Source organism: Chlorocebus sabaeus, chromosome 10 (assembly GCF_047675955.1).
Source record: "Chlorocebus sabaeus isolate Y175 chromosome 10, mChlSab1.0.hap1, whole genome shotgun sequence".
NCBI lineage: Eukaryota > Metazoa > Chordata > Mammalia > Primates > Cercopithecidae > Chlorocebus > Chlorocebus sabaeus.
Genome location: NC_132913.1, coordinates 110,199,640 through 110,222,042, shown reverse-complemented (window position 1 = coordinate 110,222,042; position 22,403 = coordinate 110,199,640). Strand labels below are relative to the sequence as shown.

At 41.0% G+C, this 22,403-nt stretch overlaps 1 protein-coding gene and 1 non-coding gene across 2 annotated transcripts in view; one reads left to right on the top strand and one right to left on the bottom strand.

The window, feature by feature from the left end:
* Positions 1 to 1,136: 1,136 nt before the first annotated feature.
* MOGAT1 (monoacylglycerol O-acyltransferase 1) overlaps positions 1,137 to 22,403 on the bottom strand; it is a 41,412-nt gene continuing 20,145 nt past the window's right edge. Inside the window, exons 4-6 of the mRNA XM_007966442.3 lie at positions 18,889 to 19,063; positions 18,127 to 18,326; positions 1,137 to 1,370 (exon numbers count right to left, since the gene is read on the bottom strand). Of these exons, the coding sequence (XP_007964633.3) occupies positions 1,216 to 1,370; positions 18,127 to 18,326; positions 18,889 to 19,063 (530 nt within the window). The 3' untranslated portion in view covers positions 1,137 to 1,215. The remainder of the gene's footprint in view (positions 1,371 to 18,126; positions 18,327 to 18,888; positions 19,064 to 22,403) is intronic.
* LOC140712701 (small nucleolar RNA U13) lies at positions 15,293 to 15,399 on the top strand. The gene has a single exon (XR_012094410.1). It is a non-coding gene; the product is annotated as a small nucleolar RNA U13 (small nucleolar RNA).

Below are 22,403 nucleotides of genomic sequence, written 5' to 3'. Positions count from 1 at the left end.
CAGGCGTGAGCCACCGCACCTGGCCAGCACTTTCTTTTAGAGATTATTTTATAATGAAAAGGCCATTCAGGAATAAAATTAAAACCATTTCTATTAGCATGAAAACTTTTTGGAATTTCCAGAATTTCTAGTCCTGAACCATGTGCAAAAGCATATTTTCCAAATAGATTTCCTTCTCTACAGCAAAGGAGCATGATTCTAAGCATGAATAGAAATGAGGAGCCATGCTCCTGCCCACATGAGTTTTCGTAAGACAGATTCATCCCATTTTGAAAATGGCATAAAAATCCTGCACTATTGTATAAAAATACGTTGTTGACATGACCAAAGGCTCAAACTGTCTAAGCATTAAAAGTATCTTTATTCACTAACAAATGTCCTGTTCAAGCAGAAAAAAATATTTCCTCTAGCTGTATATGGTAAACTACTTTACATACTGTCTCCCAAATGGGCTGGCTGTGCTGAATGACAGTTGTCACACTTTGTGAAAACACCACCTTAAGTTATTGTGATGTTTAGTAAAAGGGTCTAATTATTATTGTTATTATTATTATTTTATTTATTTTATTTTATTTTTTTGAGACAGAGTCTCACTCTGTCTCCCAGGCTGGAGTGCAGTGGCACGATCTCGGCTCACTGCAACCTCTGCCTCCCAGATTCAAGCGATTCTCCTGCCTCAGCCTCCCTGTTAGCTGGAATTACAGGTGCCCACCACAACGCCCAGCTAATTTTTGTATTTTTAGTAGAGACAGGGTTTTACCACGTTGGCCAGGTTGGTCTCAAACTCCTGATCTCAAGTGATCTACCTGCCTCAGCCTCCCAAAATGCTGGGATTACAGGCGTGAGCCACTGTGCCGGGCCGGGTGTAATTATTTTTTGAAGTTTCTTTTGTTTTTCAGAGCACATGAATAATTCTAAATCTGTTCATAACCTGTAAAATGATTTCGCCTTCATAAGCAAGCAAAATTATTAGATGTCTTATAGTCATCTCCAACCTTACCCTACAGACATCTACTGTGTTTTTATTTACCACAGATACACCAACATTCATCACCATAAATAATACTTTTCTGTTGCAAATTTGATATCACAGGCGAAAGAAAAATAATAAACTTCTTTAAAATATTTATTCTCACAATAGGATGGTCTCTTGTCCTTTATGCCTTATTACAGTCAAGACATTTTTATTTATTTATTTATTTATTTACAGTCAAGTCATTTTAAAACGAGCGTCTCATGCTCTGGAATGCCATACTTTCCTTTGTGCTCCTCAAATAATTTCGTAAGTTCCTCCATATAGGTCTGATGTAACTCCTCAATCTGCTCCTCGGTCGGGTGCAGAATCTGACGAACAGGGATCGGGCGGCCAACTGCAAAAACAGGGAATACATCATACGTGAGGAACTAAAACCACTCCACCACAGACCACCTCCCCTAATGCACAGCTGTGAACACAACTGCCAATCAGAATCCCTCCAGCCTGCTCACTCCAATCCTTGTTTCATTTCACTGGCTGCCTGCAGTGGTCACACCACTCCATCTGATAACAAATAAAGAACTTTCCTCCTCAGCAGACACTGGATTGTCAGGACCCTGGTGGTTTTGACTTTGAGTCAAATGAGCTACTGTGCTGACTGCAGCTGGGAGGTGAGTGGACATAGCTGTGTGTCCACGTCACCAGCTTCCTCCCTCTGGGACAGTTGACAGCCAGACCACAGTGCCCTGATTATTACTGACTGTGAATCCTCACGTCACGTGGCAGTCCTCTAGTCTGACTCTTTTCTTCTTTTTTTTCTTTTTTCTTTCTTTCTTTTTTTTTTTTTTTTTGAGACAGAGTCTTACTCTGTCACCCAGGCTGGAGTGTAGTGGCATAGTCTCCACTCACTGCAACCTCTGCCTCCCGAGTTCAAGCCATTCTCTTGCCTTAACCTCCCACCGAGTAGCTGGGATTACAGGCTCCCACTACCATGCCCAGCTAATTTTTTTTTTTTTTTTTTGTATTTTCAGTAGAGACGAGGTTTTACCATGTTGGTCAGGCTGGTCTTGAACTTCTGACCTCAAGCTGGAATTACAAGCGTAAGCCACTGGCCCGGCCTAGTCTGCCTCTTTTGAGTGTCTTTCTAAACAACTAAAAAATACATATCTTCAAGTTAAGTATCTATATTAGAGAAATACACATAAATGATGTGGATTTCATTGTTTCTAATAGTGGATAACTGAAAAACAACTAATGTCTCAATAGAAAAACTGTTAAATAAACCGTGTAATAGTCATTCAATAGAATCCTAGGCAGAAATTTTTAAACAATTAAATAATATAAATATGTGTACGCATACACATGCAAATACACACAGATGTCTAAGATGTATTAAGTGGAAAAATAATTTGTAAAATAATACAGTATTATCCATTTTTGAAAAAAAGTTTATATTCCTAGAAGTATTATACGTTTTTAGTGCATGGAAAAAAGTCTGGAAAGAGAGAGAAACATAAAAGTTCCTTTTTGGTAAGGAAGTAGGGATGGGGAAATTTCACTCTAACTGTATTATATAAATTTTCTACAAATAAGAATGCATTTTTTCCAAATACACTAATTAAAAACAAATCTGGCAACCTCTGTACATATTTTAAAAGGTGTTTATGTAACATCTCACTTGTCTCTGATTTTTAGAAAATACAAATTCCCAAGGCTTTGGCTCTTGCATTCACTGCGCCACCTGCTGGTCAGATGCTGCTATTGATGCCAAGGGTAGAAAATGTACAGGATGGCCGGGCGCAGTGACTCACGCCTATAATCCCAACACTTGGGAGGCTGAGGCGGGTGGATCACCTGAGGTCAGGAGTTCGACCCGAGCCTGACCAACATGGCGAAACCCCGTCTCTACTAAAAATACAAAAATTAGCCGGACGTGGGGGCGGGCACCTGTAATCCCAGCTATTCAGGAGACTGAGGCAGGAGAATCTCTAGAAGCCGGGAGGCAGGGGTTGCAGTGAGACCAGATTGCGCCATTGCACTTCAGCCTGGGGGACAGAGCAAGACTCCGTCTCAAAAAACAAACAAACAAACAAACAAAAACAGAAAATGTACAGGAAGTTCAATGAGGCAGCAGACTGCTGCCTCTGACTTCATTAGCTTAGGCATGAGGTCAGGTGGGCTCTAGGTAATGAGCGGGACCCACAGTAGAGCGACCTTTGTCCTATCCTGAGTCACCCCATGTCGCATACGAGGTTCTGATTCATGTCAGTAAGAGTAGGTGGTTAGCTAAACAAAATATGAACAAATGTTAAGTCACAGAGAAGGAAGAATGTGATAAATGACATCAGTATGGGAGCTGAGGGGGCACAGAGAAGGAGACACACACACACACACACACACACACACATCATTACTGCAACATTAATATTCTCAAATTGTTAAGAATTTTACCAGATGTAGCCTTGAAAAGCTCATGTGGTTTTCTTTGATAGCTTGGATGTCACATTTATACATACTAGACGTAAGTCCCGTTTAACTCAACACAAAGAACTGGAAACAACCATCTCACTGTCAATTGTAGTTGGAAATATGGACTAGCAGAGGCTAATGTAGTGATGACGTGGAACTGGTTGCACAAAAAGCACCAGGCTGGGCTGGGTCTAGTCCCAGCTCACCAGCAAGTGCCCTGAGCAAGTGACTTTCTATCTGGCCTTAATTTCCTTTCCCTTTCCCTTTCCCTTTCCCTTTCCCTTCCTTCCCTTCCTTCCCTCCTTTCCCTTCCCTCCCTTCCTTCCCTTCCCTCCCTTCCCTCCCCTCCCTCCCCTTTCTTTCTCTTTCTTTTTTTCTTTCTTTCTTTCTCTTTCTTCTTTCTTTTCTTTCTTTCTGTCTTTCTTTCCTTTCTTTCTTCTTTCTTTCTTTCTCTATTTCTTCTTTCTTTCTTTCCTTCCTTCTCTCTCCTTCCTTCCTTCCTTCCTTCCTTTCTTTCTTTCTTTTCTTTCTCTCTCTCTCTTTCTTTCTCTCTTTCTTTATTTCTTTCTGTCTGTCTTTCTCTCTCTTTCTTTCTTTCTTTCTTTCTTTCTTTCTTTCTTTCTTTCTTTCTTTCTTTCTTTCCTCCTTTCTTTCTTCTTTTTCTTTCTTCCATGGAGTCTCACCCTGTCAACCATGCTGGACTGTAATGGTGCAGTCTAGGCTCACTGCAGTCTCCGCCTCCTGGATTCAAGCAATTCTCATGCCTCAGTGTCCCAAGTAGCTGAGATTACAGGTATGTGCCACCATGCCCAGACAACTTTTTTTTATTTTTAGTAGAGACAGGGTTCACTATGTTGGCCTTGCTGGCTTCAAACTTCTGGCTTCAAGAGATCTACCAGCCTCAGCTTCTCAAAGTGCTAGGTCGGCGTGAGCCACCACAGCCAGCCTCTGGCCTTAATTTTCACATGCATAGGATAAAAGAGTAGAACTCCAAGATCTTGAAGCTTTCTTCCAGCACTGAGCTTTACTGTTGTTTGAGGAAGATATTGAGAAATCTACATGCAAATCTACTAGCAAATCTGTGGCTTTATCAAAATAGCTTCTGTTTTCTTAGTGAAATTATTCCAGCGAGAGAGGTCAGGGTGGGGTAAGAGACCAATAAAAAGACACAGTGGTCTACGAAGATGAAGTGTGTTGTTCTCCACTTACTTTAGTGAAGACTCATGCATTCTGAATTAGTGAGTCTTCTTTCCTCTGAGCTATCCTACAGCTAATTTCAATCCTGTTATTTTCTCATTGTTTTACTACATTTCAGATGGTTCTTCCGGAGAGCTCAAGCATGCTCATATAGAATGTATTTTTTTTTTTGAGACAGAGTTTTGCTCCTTCTCCCAGGCTGGAGTGAAGTGGCATGATCTCAACTCACTGCAACCTCCAGCCCCCGGGTTCAAGCGATTCTCCTGCCTCAGCCTCTCGAGTAGTTGGAATGACAGGCACGCACCACCACGGCAGGCTCATTTTTGTGTTTTTAGTAGAGACAGCGTTTTGCCATGTTAGTCAGGCTGGTCTCAAGCTCCTGACTTTGGGTTATCCATCTGCCTCGGCCTCCCAAAGTGCTGGGATTACAGGCGTGAGCCACCACACCCAGAGTGAATTTACCCTGGAGTGAATTTATGATCATAAGACTTATCCCTTTAAACTGTGAGATAGACACAGTCTCTTGTCTTTGCCTTATTTAGTGGTAGGAAAAGTGAGGAGCTGAAAGTTCCTAAACTACACTCAAAAAAGCCCAGGAGATTAATACAATTTAAACCCAGCATTCCTGCCCCTGCTTCTTAAACTAACACCAAACCGGATTAAAGGGTAAGAAATCTTTCTCAATTGCAATTTAGGGATGAAGCCAGAAGTAACAGAACACAGATCATAATCATACCTTTACTAAATAACTCAAAAAAAGCCCATCTCAGGGAAATGAGGTTGAAAGCTACCAGTCCATTAGCAGTGGAAAACAACCTGCTATTGAGAGTTCAGTTCCAATATAGCTGCCCGGAAACTAACTTGTGCCCATATTGGAAATAAAGCTATTATTTATCGAGGGTCTACTAGATGTTGTTAAGTCAAATCCCCAGGAAAACCTAGCAAGACAGCCATTATTGTTCCTGTTTTACAAATGAGAACAATGGGCACAAGAAGGCTAATTAATTAGCTAGCCCATGGAAAAGCATCATAAACCTGAATGGCAGTGTCAGAAATATAAAACTTCAGGGAATGGGCTCCAGTCAAAAGAGAGAGGGATGAGGACATTGAGGTATTCATGCACCCTCTTGGCTCTAAGACAGTCACTTCACCTTCTGCAAAAAGGGGGACAGATGGAGAGAACAGCTGGTCAGGGCCTTGGTTCTGAGGGCCCCTAGCTTGCTTCAAATCCTAGCCCTATTTTCAGAGGCACTGGAACCAATGAAACTCCGTCTTGAATAGGGGCTGGGTAAAATAAGGCTGAGACCTACCAGGCTACATTCCCAGATGGTTAAGGCATCCTAAGTCATAGGATGAGATAGGAGGTTGGCACAAGATACAGGTCACAAAGACCTTGCTGATAAAACAGGTTGCAGTAAAGAAGCCGGCCAAAACCCACCAAAACCAAGATGGTGACGAGTGACCTCTGGTCATCCTCACTGTTACACTCCCATTAGAGCCATGACAGTTTACAAATGCCTCTATGGTCTAAAAAGGGTAAGCATAAGTAATCCACCCTCTGTTTCACATATAATCAAGAAATAAAAAAACAAAAAAACAAAAAACAAAAAACAAAAACCCTGCTCTGTCTACGGAGTGGCCATTCTTTTATTCCTTTACTTTCCTAATAAACTTTCTTTCACTTTATGGACTTGCCCCGAATTCTTTCTTGTATGAGATCCAAGAGCCTTCTCTTGGGGTATGAATCTGGACTCCTCTCCTGTAACAATATCATAACCTACCCCTAATCCCTTAGGCCCAACACTCCATTACTTGGGATCTCAACCTACATCAAAGACCTGGTGAATTATAAGCTTTCATCACATTTTACTCTTACTTATCATGAGAACTCAAGGTCCTCATCTGTGAAACCAGTATTAAAAACATCCCTGCCATACCCAACTCCAGTGTTGTGAGGGTCAAATAAAAAGATCTACTTGGAATTGTTCCATACTGTGTTATTACAAATTAGGATAGTCTTAAAAGGGTCCCTGGAGCCCTAGAAGATCAGAACTTTCTCTCTCCACAGAAAGATCTTTTTAGTACTAAGGAGAAGAAAAAAACATTTTCAACATAAGACTAAGTTAGTTGCAAACTTCTGCAAAACTCCCTTTTTACAAAACAAAGGGGGAAGAAACCCGGCTGCATCAGGCTGCTCTTAGAAATAGAATTCCTTGCCCTGGAAAAAAAGTTGCAAACGCCTACTTGTGACAGAGTCAGGAATCATAACTTTTGTTGATGTTTCACTGCTTTTTATAGCTGGTGTGCTCAACTGCTCCATTTTCCAATTCCATCCAACAATTCAAGATTAGTTATGCACGTATTGCCTTACACAGCAATCTTGCTCCAATTTCTACGGTGCTATGCTGTATTTACCTAACATGAGGGAGTTTTGTGGGCTTATGGTATACACAGCTGGAGAAGTGTTTAAAAATGGGCATTATTTTTTCTCACGGAGGCAAGCAATAGATTTTTCATAGCAAAAAAAAACCTTTGTTTTATTTTTCTGTAACTGTAAAGATTCTGTAGAGTTAATTGTTCTAATAGTTTCATGCAGGAATTGCTCTCCAAGATGCTACATAGCTGTACACTAGAGAAAAAACAGGCAGCGGCTGTGCGGCCAACAAGGGTTAAAGGAGCAGGAACCTGGGTGTCACATGAAGCCAGAACGCAAATCAGCGTTCACCCGTGGCTTGTGGAGGTTCAAAAGATGCCCGATGTCAGCATGTGTACATGTGAGTATGTGTATAAAGGTCCACACACAGACGCACTCACTCATGAAAGTTGATTGAGCACTTGTATGCTGTCCTGGGTACTGAAAGGTGGAAGAATATGCTACCCTAAAATGTGCCACTTTGGCACAGAGATTATTTTGAGCTAACGGCACTAAAAACAAACAAGCAAAAAACAAAAAAGCAAACAAACAAAAAAACAACCCTCAGGTACAAGAAGGGTGCTCTAACCTCCCCTTTCCTTCCTGAAAGCAGGAAACAAAATTCCTCTGTAAAAGATGCCCTCCCTATAGTAGGAATGAAGGAACGTTATCACCAGAGATGTGGAGACAGGCCAAGAGAAATCCGTTCAGACCCTATTAAAATAACTCTTATCTTCCGTTAGTCTCTCCATTTACTTTAGCCATTTTTCCACAATTGCCTTTCTTTGTTCAACCTCATATATAAACTCAGCCCTTGCCACTTCTCTGGGCCTTCATTTTCTTTTGGGGGTTCCCACATACTTGCAAAAATCTGTATGCTTTTCCCCTGTTGGCTCGTGTCAACTTCATTCTCAGGCCCAGCCAGTGACCCTAAGAGGCTAGAGGTAAAATTTTGCTTCCCCTACAACACCATGTTAGTGCCCTTAACCTTATTATTTCCTTTAATCCCTTTTATTTTACAATGAAAACTTAAATTAAGTTCCCCTTTCTTTCTTTCTTTCTTTCTTTCTTTCTTTCTTTCTTTCTTTCTTTCTTTCTTTCTTTCTTTTTTTTTTTTTTTTTGAGACAGAGTCTTGTTCTGTCACCCAGGCTGGAGTGCAGTGGCGTAATCTCGGCTCACTGCAAGCTCCGCCTCCCAGGTTCACGCCATTCTCCTGCCTCAGCCTCCTGAATAGCTGGCACTACAGGTGCCTGCCACCATGTCTGGCTAATATTTTGTATTTTCAGTAGAGATGGGATTTCACTGTGTTAGCCTGGATGGTCTCAATCTCCTGACATCATGATCCACCCATCTCAGCCTCCCAAAGTGCTGGGATTACAGGTGTGAGCCACCGCGCCCAGACCTTTTTTTTTTTTTTTTAAATATTTTACAAAATCCCTTACTTAGTTTAGTTTAGTTTAGTTTAGTTTAGTTTAGTTTAGTTTAGTTTTGTTTTGTTTTGTTTTGTTTGAGACAAAGTCTTGCTGTGTTGCCAGGCTGGAGTGCAGTGGCTGGAGTGACTGCAACCTCTACCTCCTGGGTTCAGTCTGCTTTTTTCCCATCAGAATCTAAAAATGACTTGAAACACAATAGATTACTTTTGTCTCCATGTGGTTTCAAACTAGTTTTATTTAAATAAAATGCATTCCCTTTCCTATATTTTTTTTTAAAAAAGAGTCAAACCTTCAGAAGGAATACAATAAGCATTTGCCTACCCCCATTAGACGCAGCAATTTCTAACATTTTGTGCACATGTGCACACATATGTGTGTATATACATACGCATTATTATTTCTATGTTTGTAGGGCCATTTGAAAATAAGTTGTGGACATCAATGATTCAATCATGTGCATCATCCCTAAATACTTTTGCAGTATTACTTAAAAACAAGAACTATGTCCTATATAACAACACCATTATTATACTCAAGAAATGTAACCTCTTCACAATATTATTTTGTACTTAATCCATATTCAAACTTTATCAATCATCTCAATATCATTCATAATTATTTTCCCATCAATCTACAACAGCTGTTGTGTTGTATGTCTCTGAGGACCCCCCCCCTTGTCTCTTATGACACTGATATTTTTAAAGAGTCCAGGCTAGTTGTTCTGTACAACGTTCCACAATCTGGATTTGTCTGATTATTTCCTCGTGATTTGATTCAGATTAACATTTTGGCAAGTTACTTACACAGGGAAATAGAAACACATTTGAAAGCTCTCAACAAGCTGGTCAGGAGGCCTTTACTCCATTTACCAACCTGCATTTGCCTAGCACCTGGAGTCTAGACTGCCTTCCCATGTATCATGACATTTAATCCCCATAATATCCCTGTGAGAAGACAGAATAATTATAACGGTCTCTTCTTTCACAGTTGTAAACTCTGAGGTTCAGAGAAGATAAATGAAACATTCAAAGTCACTCAGAGTCAGACCTCAAACCCACACCACTTCCTTCTGTACATCCAGCTGCTGCATAATAAATGCCTTCTTGCAATCTCTACATGGCTAGCGCTGGAGCGTCAGCCACAAGCCATCAGGGCAGGACTACCGATGGAAAGAACCCCCTCCTTTCCCCTCCCCTCCCATGCCCACCCCTTCTCTCTCTTTGTCTCTCTCTCTCTCTCTTCTTTCTCTTTCCTTCCTTCCTTCCTTTCTTCCCTCCCTCCCTCTCCCTCTTTCTTTCTCTTTTTCTCTTTCTTTCTTTCTCCTTCCTTCCTTCCTTCCCTCTCTCCCTCCCTTCCTCCTTCCCTCCCTTCCTTCCTTCCTTTCTTTCTTTCTTTTCTTTCTTTCTTTCTTTCTTTCTTTCTTTCTTTCTTTCTTTCTTTCTTTCTTTCTTTCTTTCTTTCTTTCTTTTTCTTTCCTTTCTTTCTTTCCTTCTTTCTTTCTTTCTTTTTCTCTTTCCTTCCTTCCTTCCTCCTTTCCTTCTCTCTTTAATTCCTTCTTTCTCCCTCCTCCTCCTCCTTCTTCTTCTTCCTCTTCTTCTCCTTCTTCTTCTCTCTCTCTCTCTCTCTTTTTCTCTCTTTCTTTCGAGACAGAGTCTCACTCTGTCACCCAGGCTGGAGTGCAGTGGCACGATCTCTGCTCACTGAAACCTCCACCTCCCAGGTTCAAGTGATTCTCATGCCTCTTCCTCCCGACTAGCTGGGATTACAGGTGCCCACCACCGCACCCTGATAATTTCTGTAATTTGTAGCAGAGATGGGGTTTCACCATGTTGGCCAGCCTGGTCTCGAACTCCTAACCTCAGGTAATCTGCCTGTGTTGGCCTCCCAAAGTGCTGGGGTTACAGGTGTGAGCCACTGTGCCCGGCCTCTTTCTTTTTAAAATTTTATGACACTTACAGAGGCAAGGGAACCCACTTCTTACTTGTATTTTTGTATTTTTCCAATGCTGTCAAAAGAATAAAAATAAAATATCACATCCATAATTAGAAGATGGGCTCAGGGGTTAATATGACTCAATGAGAGCCTTGTGGCTGGAAGAGATGGGATGGGGGCCCTTTCTGTGCCACAAGCAGAAATAGTTGATGAGCCTGTCTGCGCGTCTATAATTTGATGAATCTAACATTGGGAGGAGGGAAAGCCCTTCTTTATGGCAAAATGTCAACTAATTAATATAGAAGGAATGCTGGAATTAGAAATTCGCCAGTTTGCAACCATGACGGCAAGCACTGATTTAGGCACGAGTTATCAATGGGTATTAAAGTCATCAAGTAAAATGTGATGAGAGATGGGATAATTTTACACTTCTCTAAGTACCACTATCCCCAGGTTATTTGTTAATAATGAAGAGAAAATGGGGCCGGGGTGGGTGGCTCACACCTGTAATCCCAGCACTTCGGGAGGCCGAGGTGGGTGGATCACCTGAGGTCAGGAGTTCGAGACCATCCTGGCCAACACAGTGAACCCTCGTCTCTACTAAAAATACAAAAATTAGCCAGGCCTGGTGGTGGGTGCCTGTAGTCCCAGCTACTTGGGAGACTGAGGCAGGAGAATCGCTTGAACCCAGGAGGCAGAGGTTGCAGTGAGCCAAGATTGCGCCACTGCACTCCAGCCTGGGTGACAGAGCGAGACTCCTGTCAAAAAAAAAAAAAAAAAAAAATTACAGTGAAACAGGCCTAATGAAAGCCTAATTTGTTTACGCACAAGTGTTTCTTGAGCTTCTACTCTGTGGGTACTAGGAACACACAGAAAACAGATAAGCCGAAATCCCTGTCCTCGTGGGGCTCTGTGATACGGAAACAGAAAATGCAATGGTCCTCCAAGGAACTGCAATGCTTTACATATTTTTCTGAAAGTCTAAATTTATTTAAATTGTCTTTCCTGGTAATCCTGATGGATGTGACATTTAAATCAGTTTTTCTCAATTATATAATGAATATAGTATCAGTGACTATTTTATTATAGTATGATATAGTGATAATAGCATTCAAAAAACACATAAATTGCATACTATTTCTGAAGTGTGTAAGGAAAATGTATACAGTAAGAGCTTCTTTACAAATTATGCCCATTGAGAATGTTCCTTAGCAGGGAAGAGAGGATTTTGATGGAGGATGCATAGAAACAAGATATGGCATAAAAAAATATGTAGAGAGGGTAACTGTGACCTGAATATGTCACTTTGCATTTAGTAAGAACACATTTTTCAGAGGATTTAATGACTAGGACATTAACAGACAAAACAATCACAGTGATAGTGAGAATCTCTAAAGCTGAAATGAACACACACTCCGGTTATGCTCACTGAGGATACTGTTGTAAAAAGTGCGTGGGAAACCATTTTATTTATTTATTTATTTATTTATTTATTTATTTATTTATTTAATTTTTTGAGACAGAGTCTCGCTCTGTCGCCCAGGCTGGAGTGCAGCGGCCGGATCTCAGCTCACTGCAAGCTCCTCCTCCTGGGTTCACGCCATTCTCCTGCCTCAGCCTCCTGAGTAGCTGGGACTACAGGTGTCCGCCACCATGCCCGGCTAATTTTTTAATATTTTTTAGTAGAGACGGGGTTTCACTGTGTTAGCCAGGATGGTCTCCATCTCCTGACCCCATGATCCGCCCACCTCGGCCTCCCAAAGTGCCGGGATTACAGGCGTGAGCCATCGCAGCCGGCTGTGGGAAACTATTAAAGGATGGAGAATCCAGGCTTCTCTGGACACCTGTGAGAGGATTGTAGCTAAGGTGATAATTTAGGATGAATCCAACTAATACTGAGTGAGTTGATGTTTATCTTATGATGTAAGGTAGAGCTTACTTAAGTTAATAAAGTAGGAGAGGGAGCACAGGGACCACAAAATAACTTGCCACTCTGAGATGCTGCCTGAATTCTTCCTGGGGTAGGACACGAAGAACTCACGTTGGGGAGACAGCAGTGAAGCCACACTGCATTTCAAGTGCATGATTTAAAACAGAAATGAACACAGTCATTGACATCACTGTTTCAGCCTCATATTGTGTTTTATTCTCTGTGGCATTTGATTGACACATGGCTTTACTTTTTTATGGAATTGTAAATGTTCTATCCTCCACTTGTGTTTCTTCAAGTAAGTAAAAGTCTTTAAATACAGTCTTGAGGGTCTGGTTCACACAAATCGAGATGCTCTACATTACTGGCTCCCGTTCTTATACCTTAAGATCATAGCAGCTGAGTATGAAGCACATATGAAACATCTTCTTAGCTTGGGTTTTTAAATGTTTTAAACAACAACGGGATACTGAGGATGATACAGACTAATAATCATCGTAACTGTTTGTAGGGTAAGTAGAGGGAGGGACTGAAGCAATTTTCCCCTTTCTGAATGTTTAAGAGAAGCACATTGGACAAGTATAAGTGAAAACAAGTTAACAGAGTTGCAGTTTTCCAGTCTTGACAACTAATTCTGATTCAGTCATTCCATTAGACCCCTGACTGATGATTATTTGTCAGTAGAGGTGTAACTGGGCGATATCAAATGGCAAACAATTAAAAAAAAAAGAAAAAAAAGCTTGACCACCTGACAAGTGCAATCATTTAAGTCAACAGACTGCACTTGCTTTCAGCATCAACAGCTTATTTCATCTGAGCATATGATTACATTTCATTAAACTTTTAGTTCCTAATATCATGCCTTACAATTTCCTTTATATCATCCCCAAAGCTAACAATAGTACTTAGCACATAAAAGATCAAAAATGATTAATGAATATTTTACCAAAAAAGTAACCAGCTTATCTTGAACAATACCATTGCAAACTTAAATTTATCTCAATATTCCCATTACCCTAACTGATCAAGCCTGTTAACATTCCATTGCATTAAATACAGCATTTAAGAATAAGGTCATGTGAAATCCATTTCTGCTCCAGTTTTTCAGTTAACACCAGCTCTCGAATACTCAGCAAGACACCATCTCGCAAAAGGAAGGAATATTGAGAAATATCTCCCAACAGGTAAAATCTCCTCAAGCCCAGAACATGAAGCTTGAAGAAAGTCTGGATCATGTGGCTGAAAAACTGTCATGAACTCTGCAGTAAAGCTGGAGTACACAGGTGCAACCCATGTCCAGAAAAATAGAAGGTGTATAGGGACAATGGCTACCAGTTCTATAAAAATAGCAAAAGTTGTCCGGGAGAGGTGGGATTATGCCTGTAATCCCAGCACTTTGGGAGACTGAGGTGGGTGGATCACGAGGTCAAGTGATCGAGACTGTTCTGGCCAACATGATGAAACCCCGTCTGTACTAAAAATACAAAAATTAGCTGGGCGTGGTGGCGCAAGCCTGTAGTCCCAGCTACTTGGGAGCCTGAGGCAGGAGAATTGCTTGAACTTGGGAGGTGGAGGTTGCAGTGAGCAGAGATCGTGCCACTGCACTCCAGCCTGGTGACAGAGTGAGACTCAGTCTTAAAAAAAAAAAAGACAGCAAAAATTGGCAAAAATGTAAATATATCTGCATTGCTAAGAACTCTACCATCCAGAGATAAACACACAAGAAATGCTGGAGTTTGCCGTGCCTCAAAGCTCCTCTGAGTTTTTCTACTCTTATCGGACAGGGCTCTTCTACCTGGGCAATGGCAAGGCCTGACTCTGGAAGGATGGAACTCCTTACTCTTCTGAACTCTTTGATATTATAATAGGTTGTACCACCCTAAGAAGCAGAGGCTGTGTGACCATCCTCAATAGAAAGGCTTTCTCAAAGAACTGCTGAGAGTTGAGGTGGTATGGTGAGAGGAGGGTGGCAAATGGTGAAGCCAGAGACCCTCCATTAACCTCCCTGAATCATTAGGTGAAGGTGATTGATTCTCCAGCTGCAACTACCAACAACAGAGCAGGTAAGTGAGGTCAATGCAAGAGCTACTTGAGACATTGGGAAATGGGACATAATCATGAAAGACCATCTCTCTGACTAGTACAAGATGGATTCTCATGTCTCCTGTTCAGGATCATCAGCATTTCCGAGATAGGGTCCATACACATATCTATCAGTCACAAGAAGTCCTATTCATATGCCGCCAACCAGCCTCAGAAATCCATAATGTCATCTACCTTCTTGGCTTAGAGATAACATTTAGCTTTCTTTCTTCTCAACATCTAGTGTTACCTCCCTGTTTCCATGTCATCCTTACACTTGGGGGATTGAGAAACTTTTTGAAGTAGAGGAAGTACATGGAAGTAACATCTTTTGTCCTGACAGTCAAGTAGTTCATGAGAAGTTAGCAATCGCTCCCCAGATTGTGCCACCAAAGGCACAAGGAATCTTTATTTTGTTTCAGGTCATACTATTCATTTTCCAATCTCTCACTAAAGACCTCATCTGCTATGTCTATGGCCTGCTTCCCTACGGGGATGTCTCTTGTTATAAGAATCTCAGTGTCTTATAAACATAAGTTCCTGTGTCCATTAAGAGTCTGATAATTCGGGCCGGGCGCGGTGGCTCAGGCCTGTAATCCCAGCACTTTGGGAGGCCAAGGCGGGCGGATCACGAGGTCAGGAGATCGAGACCATCCTGGCTAACATAGTGAAACCCCATCTCTACTAAAAATACAAAAAGTAGCTGGGAGTGGTGGTGGCGCCTGTAGTCCCAGCCACTCAGGAGGCGGAGGCAGGAGAATGGCATGAACCTGGGAGGCGGAGCTTGCAGTGAACTGAGATCCTGCCACTGCACTCCAGCCTGAGCAAAAAAAAAAAAAAAAAAAAAAAGAGTCTGATAATTCGGTTTTATAATTCATGAGCATGACGAATGGGTGCTCACGGGCACTTGTGAGATGTGCCACCCTCTGAACCTTGTTACAACATCAGCACTTTACCCATCTGACCTGAAGGACAAAAAAAGGATTCTGAAGCCAGGTGCGGTGGCTCACGCCTGTAATCCCAGCATTTTGGGAGGCTGAGGTGGATGGATTGCCTGAGGTCAAGAGTTCGAGACCAGCCTGGCCAACATAGTGAAATCCTGTCTCTACTAAAAATACAAAAAATTAGCTGAGTGTAGTGGCGGGTGCCTGTAATCCCAGTTACTAGGGAGGCTGAGGCAGGAGAATCGCTTGAACCCAGGAGGTAGAGGTTGCAGATCATGCCAGTGCACTCCAGTCTGGGTAACAAGAGCGAAACTCCATCTCAAAAAAAAAAAAAGAAAAAAAAAATTCTGATTGTCTCCCTTCCATAGGAATTTTTCCCAGGAAAGAAATATATCCCCAATTCAGTTCCATATCAGAATTACTCTCCTCCATATTCCCTTCAGAGAGATTGGAAAACAGAAAAACAGTCACTCTTCACATGCGTCTATAATAGTTTGATTTCAGTTCCTATTTTCTTCCATTTGACCCATATTTATGCCTTTCAGATACTTAAGATTTAATAATAATAATGTAAATACTGTGAAAAAAAGTCATGTGATACATTAAATGGCAAGCACTTATAAACTGACGGTAGTAAAATCCTAGCCTAGCGAAACAGACCTAAAACAATATTTGACTATATTTCAATTTTACTTAATGGTGAACATATTACTTCCAGTTTCATAATAAGTTTATAGTTTTAGTAATTCTGCCATTAGTGCCTGGCTCAGCACTTTCTCATTTTAGCTCTCCAATCCTCTTCCCATCTGAGGAGCTAAATACTTTGCTCCTGGGTTTTTGTTTTTGTTTTTGAGAGATACGGTCTTGCTCTGTCATCCAAGCTATAGTGTCGTGGTGCAATCATAGCTCACTCCAACCTCCAACTCCTGGGCTCAAGTGCTCCTCCTGCCACAGCCTCCCAAAGCACTGGGATTACAAGCACATGCCATGGTGTCCTGCTAATTTTTAAAATTTTTAGTAGAGATGAGGTCCAGCTTTGTTGTCAGTCTGGTCTCGAACTTCTGGGCTCAGGCATTCCTCCTGTCTCAGCCTCCCAAAGTGCTGGGATTACAGGTGTGTGCCACCACACTTGGCCAACTCCTCAGTATTTTTATCAACATGGTCACTTCGCCAACTCCTCAGTATTTTTATCAACATGGTCTTCACCCTCCTCCCTCAACTGGATTCTCCCAAACATGCAGCTTTTTAAACTAAAATGAGTCTAACAGCAGAATTGACAAGGAATGCAAACAATCAGCAAGAATACAACAAACAATCCCATCAAAAAGTGGGCTAAGGAAATGAATAGATAATTCTGAAAAGAAGAGATGCAAATGGCCAACAAACATATGAAAAAATGCTCAACATCACTAATGATCAGGGAAATGCAAATCAAAATCATAATGCAATACCACCTTACTCCTGCAAGAATGGCCATAATCAAAAATTCAAAAAATCATAGATGTTGGTGTGGATGTAGTGAAAAGGGAACACTTTCAAACTAATGGTAGGAATATAAACTAGTACAACCACTAGGGAAAACTGTAGAGATTCCTTAAAGAATTAAAAGTAGAACTATCATTTGATCTAGCAATCCCACTACTGGGTATTTACCCAGAGGGAAAGAAGTCATTATACAAAAAATATACTTGCACACACATGTTTATAGCAGCACAATTTGCAATTGCAAAAATATGGAACCAGCCCAAATGCCCATCAGCCATTGAGTGGATAAGGAAATTGTTTTATATATATATATAATATATATATACACACACACACACAATATACATACACACACACACACCCCATGGTATTTATATATATAAACACCATATATTTATATATATATAAACACCATGGACTACTACTTAGCCATAAGAAGTAATGAAATAATGATATTTGCAGCAACCTGGATGGAATTGGAAACCACTATTCTAAGTGCAGTAATTCAGGAATGGAAAACCAAACGTCGTATGTTCTCACTCATAAGTGGGAGCTAAGTTATGAGGACACAAAGGCATTAAGAATGATACAATGGACTTTGGGGACTCGGGGGAAAGAGCAGGAGAGGGGTGAGGAATAAAAGACTACATATTGGGTAGAGTATACACTGCTGTGGTGATGGGTACACCAAAATCTCAGAAATCACCACTAAAGAACTTATTCATGTAACCAAATACCACCTCTTTCCCAAAAACCTATGGAAATAAAAAAAAAAATAAAATGAATCTATAGCAGAATAGCAGAATATATATACAATAGCTACCTGCAAAAAAAAAAAAAAAAGCTTTTGCTATAGAAACTGATGCCTATGTGAACTGAACATAATATGGACACTTATCACACAGAAATTTTCATCTATCCATAAACTATGGTATAACTTGTCATCAAAGAATTGCTATATTATAATCGGCTGGCACAGAGAAATAGATTCATTATAGAGTATTAGAAACTGTATTTTGAAAATTGGATTTCACTTGTAATTCAATAGCAGTATTCTTGAAAGTAATCAATTCCTATTCTAGTGGAAAATGTAGTCATTTCATAAATCAAAGGAATACCAGCAACAAAACTCAAATGACATCTACAGGATTATTATTTCAGGAAGTTCTTACTCAAAGCCACTTCCCTTGCATTAGCATCTCGATCAATAACAAGAAACATTGCTTAAAGTAAGCTAATAATTGTAGTCATTTTATGTACATACCAACAGTGTGGATGGCTTTCCTATAGGGCATTAGGCCAAAATTGTACTGAAAAACTCCCCTGGCATGAAACAGGGGCAAAGCAAACCCCATGATCTTCTGTAGTTTATCTTGAACAGTTCTAATCCATGAGCCTTCGGGGTTGTCAACTTGTTTAAACAGTTCATTTTCACCAAAAGAAAACACTGGGACCAGAGAGGTACTGCAACAACAAAGGGGACGGGTGAGAATATTCAATGAAAAGGATTCAAATAATTTATTCTGTTTAGCTGACTCTTGCAACAAATTCTGAAAAATTTTTTAAATGTGCCCAAGTCTTCCTGTATTGCTAACTTCACATTCATTGAAACTGTCTTAAACTTGACATTCTTTAGGGAGGAATTTCAGCAGGGTAGCCATTAATGGGATTTTATTCTATAGAAAATTAGGGTTCCAGGAAGCTTCTCTTTTATCTATAGCTTTGGCCACTGTTGAGTTGGCTGGAAAATTACACTGTGTGTATAGAATGTTGGTGTTTGTTGTTGTTCTCGTTGTTTTGCTTTTAGAGTTAAGTTAAATTGCTGAATGTCATGGCATTGAGCTACTGTAGTAAAAAGGTCATATTCCATTCCCCAAGAACATCCACACCTGCTTTTACTGTCAGATGGATTTTGAGGAGGTCTTTAAGGGCTAGAAAATCACCTTACTTCTTCGTGGTTTGTTTAATAATGCCTTTACTTTGCTGACCCACTACTTTATTAAAAAAAAAATAAAAAGCCACTTACCCATGGGTCAAAGCAATTTTAACAAATCCTTTCCGCTGGCGGATGAACAGAGTGGACTTTCCAGGATGGGCATCCAATGATTCTTTTGCACCCCCAAGGACAATGACAGAGATGTTTCCACCTCCCTCCTTGCTTACCACATAGGACACACTTTTCTTGGAAACTGAAACTAGCCCTTAGTGAATAAAACAAAAAGTGTAACTAGTTATCCTTTTTAAAAAAATTACAATGTTTTATCATAATATTCCATGACAATAGTAAACATTTAACAAAATTTCCTACACTGCTTACCTTTGGAGCACTTTGTAAGTTTGTAATTTTTCATAGTCAAATCTTCAGTAATGTATTCTATTAATAAGTTAACATTTTGGCAGGTAGTGGGCTAGGTCTTTAAAATGCCATTCAGTCATTAGTAGGTTTACCCCTTTTTTGTTTAGGTAGGTTGTGCACTGCTGAACTCTACAGGACACCATTTATATTGCATTCTAAGTAAAAAGATCCCCTGCCCCTGGAGTTGTTCAGTGCACAACCTGCACAGCTGTATGTGGTGGCCTTGATATTTATCCTGGCGAAGTTTTACACAGAACCAAAAAGTATATTCTCCAAGAGGCTGCAGCGGATTTTCTGAATATACAATGGCCTGTTTTCAGATATTCTATATGGATCATTATTTTCCAAACCTGGATTTATAATATAAATGTGATAGCATTTTGCTGTGTCCCTGCCTAAATCTCATCTTGAATTGTAACTCCCACAATTCCTTCATGTCGTGGAAGGGACCAAGTGGGAGGTAACTGACTTGTGGGGGCAGGTCTTTCGCATGCTGTTCTCATGATAGTGAATAAGTCCCACGAGATCTGATTGTTTTATAAAGAGGAGTTTCCCTGCACAAGCTCTCTCTTTGTCTGCTGCCATCCATGTAAGATGTGACTTGCTCCTCCTTGCCTTCCGCCATGATTATGAGGCCTCCCCAGCCATGTAGAACTATAAGTCTTTCAAACCTCTTTTTCTTCCCAGTCTTGGTATGTCTTTATCAGCAGTGTGAAAATGAACTAATACAAAGTGGTTAAAAAAAAAAAAAATCAAGACATTTGACAACCTAGATCACTTGCCAGATCTCTACATGTTTCCAGTATGGATAGTCTGCCTTTGGTAAATTGTTCATTTAAAACAGTTCGATAGTTGTTCAGTCTGTATTTCAGGCTTTCCCATGTAAAAATAACTTAAAAGATTCCTTTTCAGATTTCACATGTTCTGCATACTGAGGAAAATATAGGAAAGAATAAAGACAAAAATACAAACCATTCTTGAACTACATTTCAGAAATAATCACTTTTTAATGTCTTATGTTTCTTTCCATTCTGGGTTTTATCTATCTTTATTTAGTCATAACAGAATGTGTTAGACAAGCTTTATAAAGACATAGCATATCTCATCTCTTGAAGAAAATGGTATGCTAATTTTACTCTGGGTTTCTATTATGGGAGGAATTATGACAGGATTCTGAATGACCCACTGCCCTCTTAAGAGGCAGAGGATGCTGGGTTAGAGGTAGAGAGCCTGAGCCTGCCTAGATGGGTTTGAACTTTCACTGAGGTCAAGGCATGCCATTCTGCTCTGTGTGAACCTGAGTGAGAGTTGGGTGCATCTCTTCCACCAAGAAGAGGGCCTCTTGGGTTTCCACACCCCTGGCTCTCCTAGCTTGCCTCTGGCCACTTCTCAGTTTTCCCTCAGGTTCCTTGTCTTCAGACCATCTTTCAGTGCTGTTATTTCTTAGGGGTCCTTCCTTATCTCTCTTGTCCTCTAACTTCATCTACACCCATGGATTCAAATACCATTTATGTGTGCTGAGTTCTCCCAAACCCATCTGTCAGGAGATCTTCCTCCTGAGGTTCCAGGCTCATATCTCCAATTGCCCAATTGACATATCTACATTGACAGCTCTAAGACACCTCGAACTATACATCTCCAAACCAAATGCATTAAATTCTCCCTCAAAGTGGTCCCTCTTCCAACATTACTTATCAAGGTGAATGGGACCATCATCTACCTGGTCAAAACACAGCTTCTTCCATATGTAGCCACCTTCTCCTTCTTAGCCACCACATTCATTTGAAAGCATTTATTGAACATTTGCTATAGGCCAGGTACAGGGCTAGATGTTGATAATAATGACAAAATACAGTTGCTGCCTTCATGAGGATGAATCAATCACTAAGTCTTAGTGACTCTATCAGATATTTTTGATATTAATCTCCTCTTCTGTATCTCCAGTGCCATTGCCACTGTTAGCTTAGCCCTTATCACCTCTCCCTTCATCATCCAACAGGTCCCTTCCATCATCAGTCTCCAGGTCTACCTGCCTGTAACTACTTTCCAAGCTGCTACCTGAATTATCTTTCTATTACACCAAATCCATCAGATCCCTCCTTTGCTCAAAATCCCTCCAAGTTCCCCATGGCTTATCTACAAGATAAAACCTAAAGTTCTCTGTATGGTATACATGGCTGTTGTGATCTGATCCTGTTACCTGTCTAGGCTTAAGGGGTAAACAGAAAGGAACATGAACCTGAAACACAGCTGGCTCTGGCTGACACCTGATAGGTATAGATACACACAAAATGGGACAAGAGGAATGGGTTGGAGGTGGCATTTAAAAGAACTCACAGATGCAGAATCCTCTTGCATAAGAGCAAAACAGAGTGCTGTCAGCAAAGGCCCTGTGAAGCACTACAGTTCCTTACTACATGAGGTCTGGTGCCTATGTCTGTCAGTCTTTCACACCCAGAGAGGCAGCCACCTGGGCAGGCACAGTCAAGAGGGTCAGCCTTGGACCAAGGGCTGTCCTAGGAATCTGGTTCTGGGAAGTCTAGATAACTCTCTAGACTTAGAGACAAGGATAGTCCAAACCTCCACTGGCTGAAAGTTTGAATATTTCTATTTACCTTTTAGGGAAATGAAGGTTGTACCACAGAAAATAATTCATGATGTCAGAAACCAGTGATTGCGGGGCGCAGTGGCTCATGCCTGTAATCCCAGCACTTTGGGAGGCCAAGGCGGGCGGATCACCTGAGGTCGGCAGTTCCAGACCAGCCTGACCAACATGGAGAAACCCCGTCTCCGCTAAAAATACAAAATTAGCTGGGGGTGGGGGAGCATGCCTGTAATCCCAGCTGCTCGAGAGGCTGAGGCAGGAGAATCACTCTAACCTGGGAGGTGGAGTTTGCCGTGAGCCAAGATCACGCCATTGTTCTCCAGCCTGGGCAACAAGAGCGAAACTCCGTCTCAAAAACAAAAACAAAACAAGCAAACAAAAAACAAAGAAACCGGTGATTGCAAACAGGTTTCCTCTCCAAAGCCAGCTCTAGTAAACTGCAGTGGCTGTAAGGGCACTATAAGGAGAAAGACTCTAAGATGGAGTATATGCGTCTGATACGGCCATGGAGAAGGGGATACCCACATCTCTTGGGCCATGAGTTTGCCCAACCTGCTCTTAACTATACGACTCAAACTCA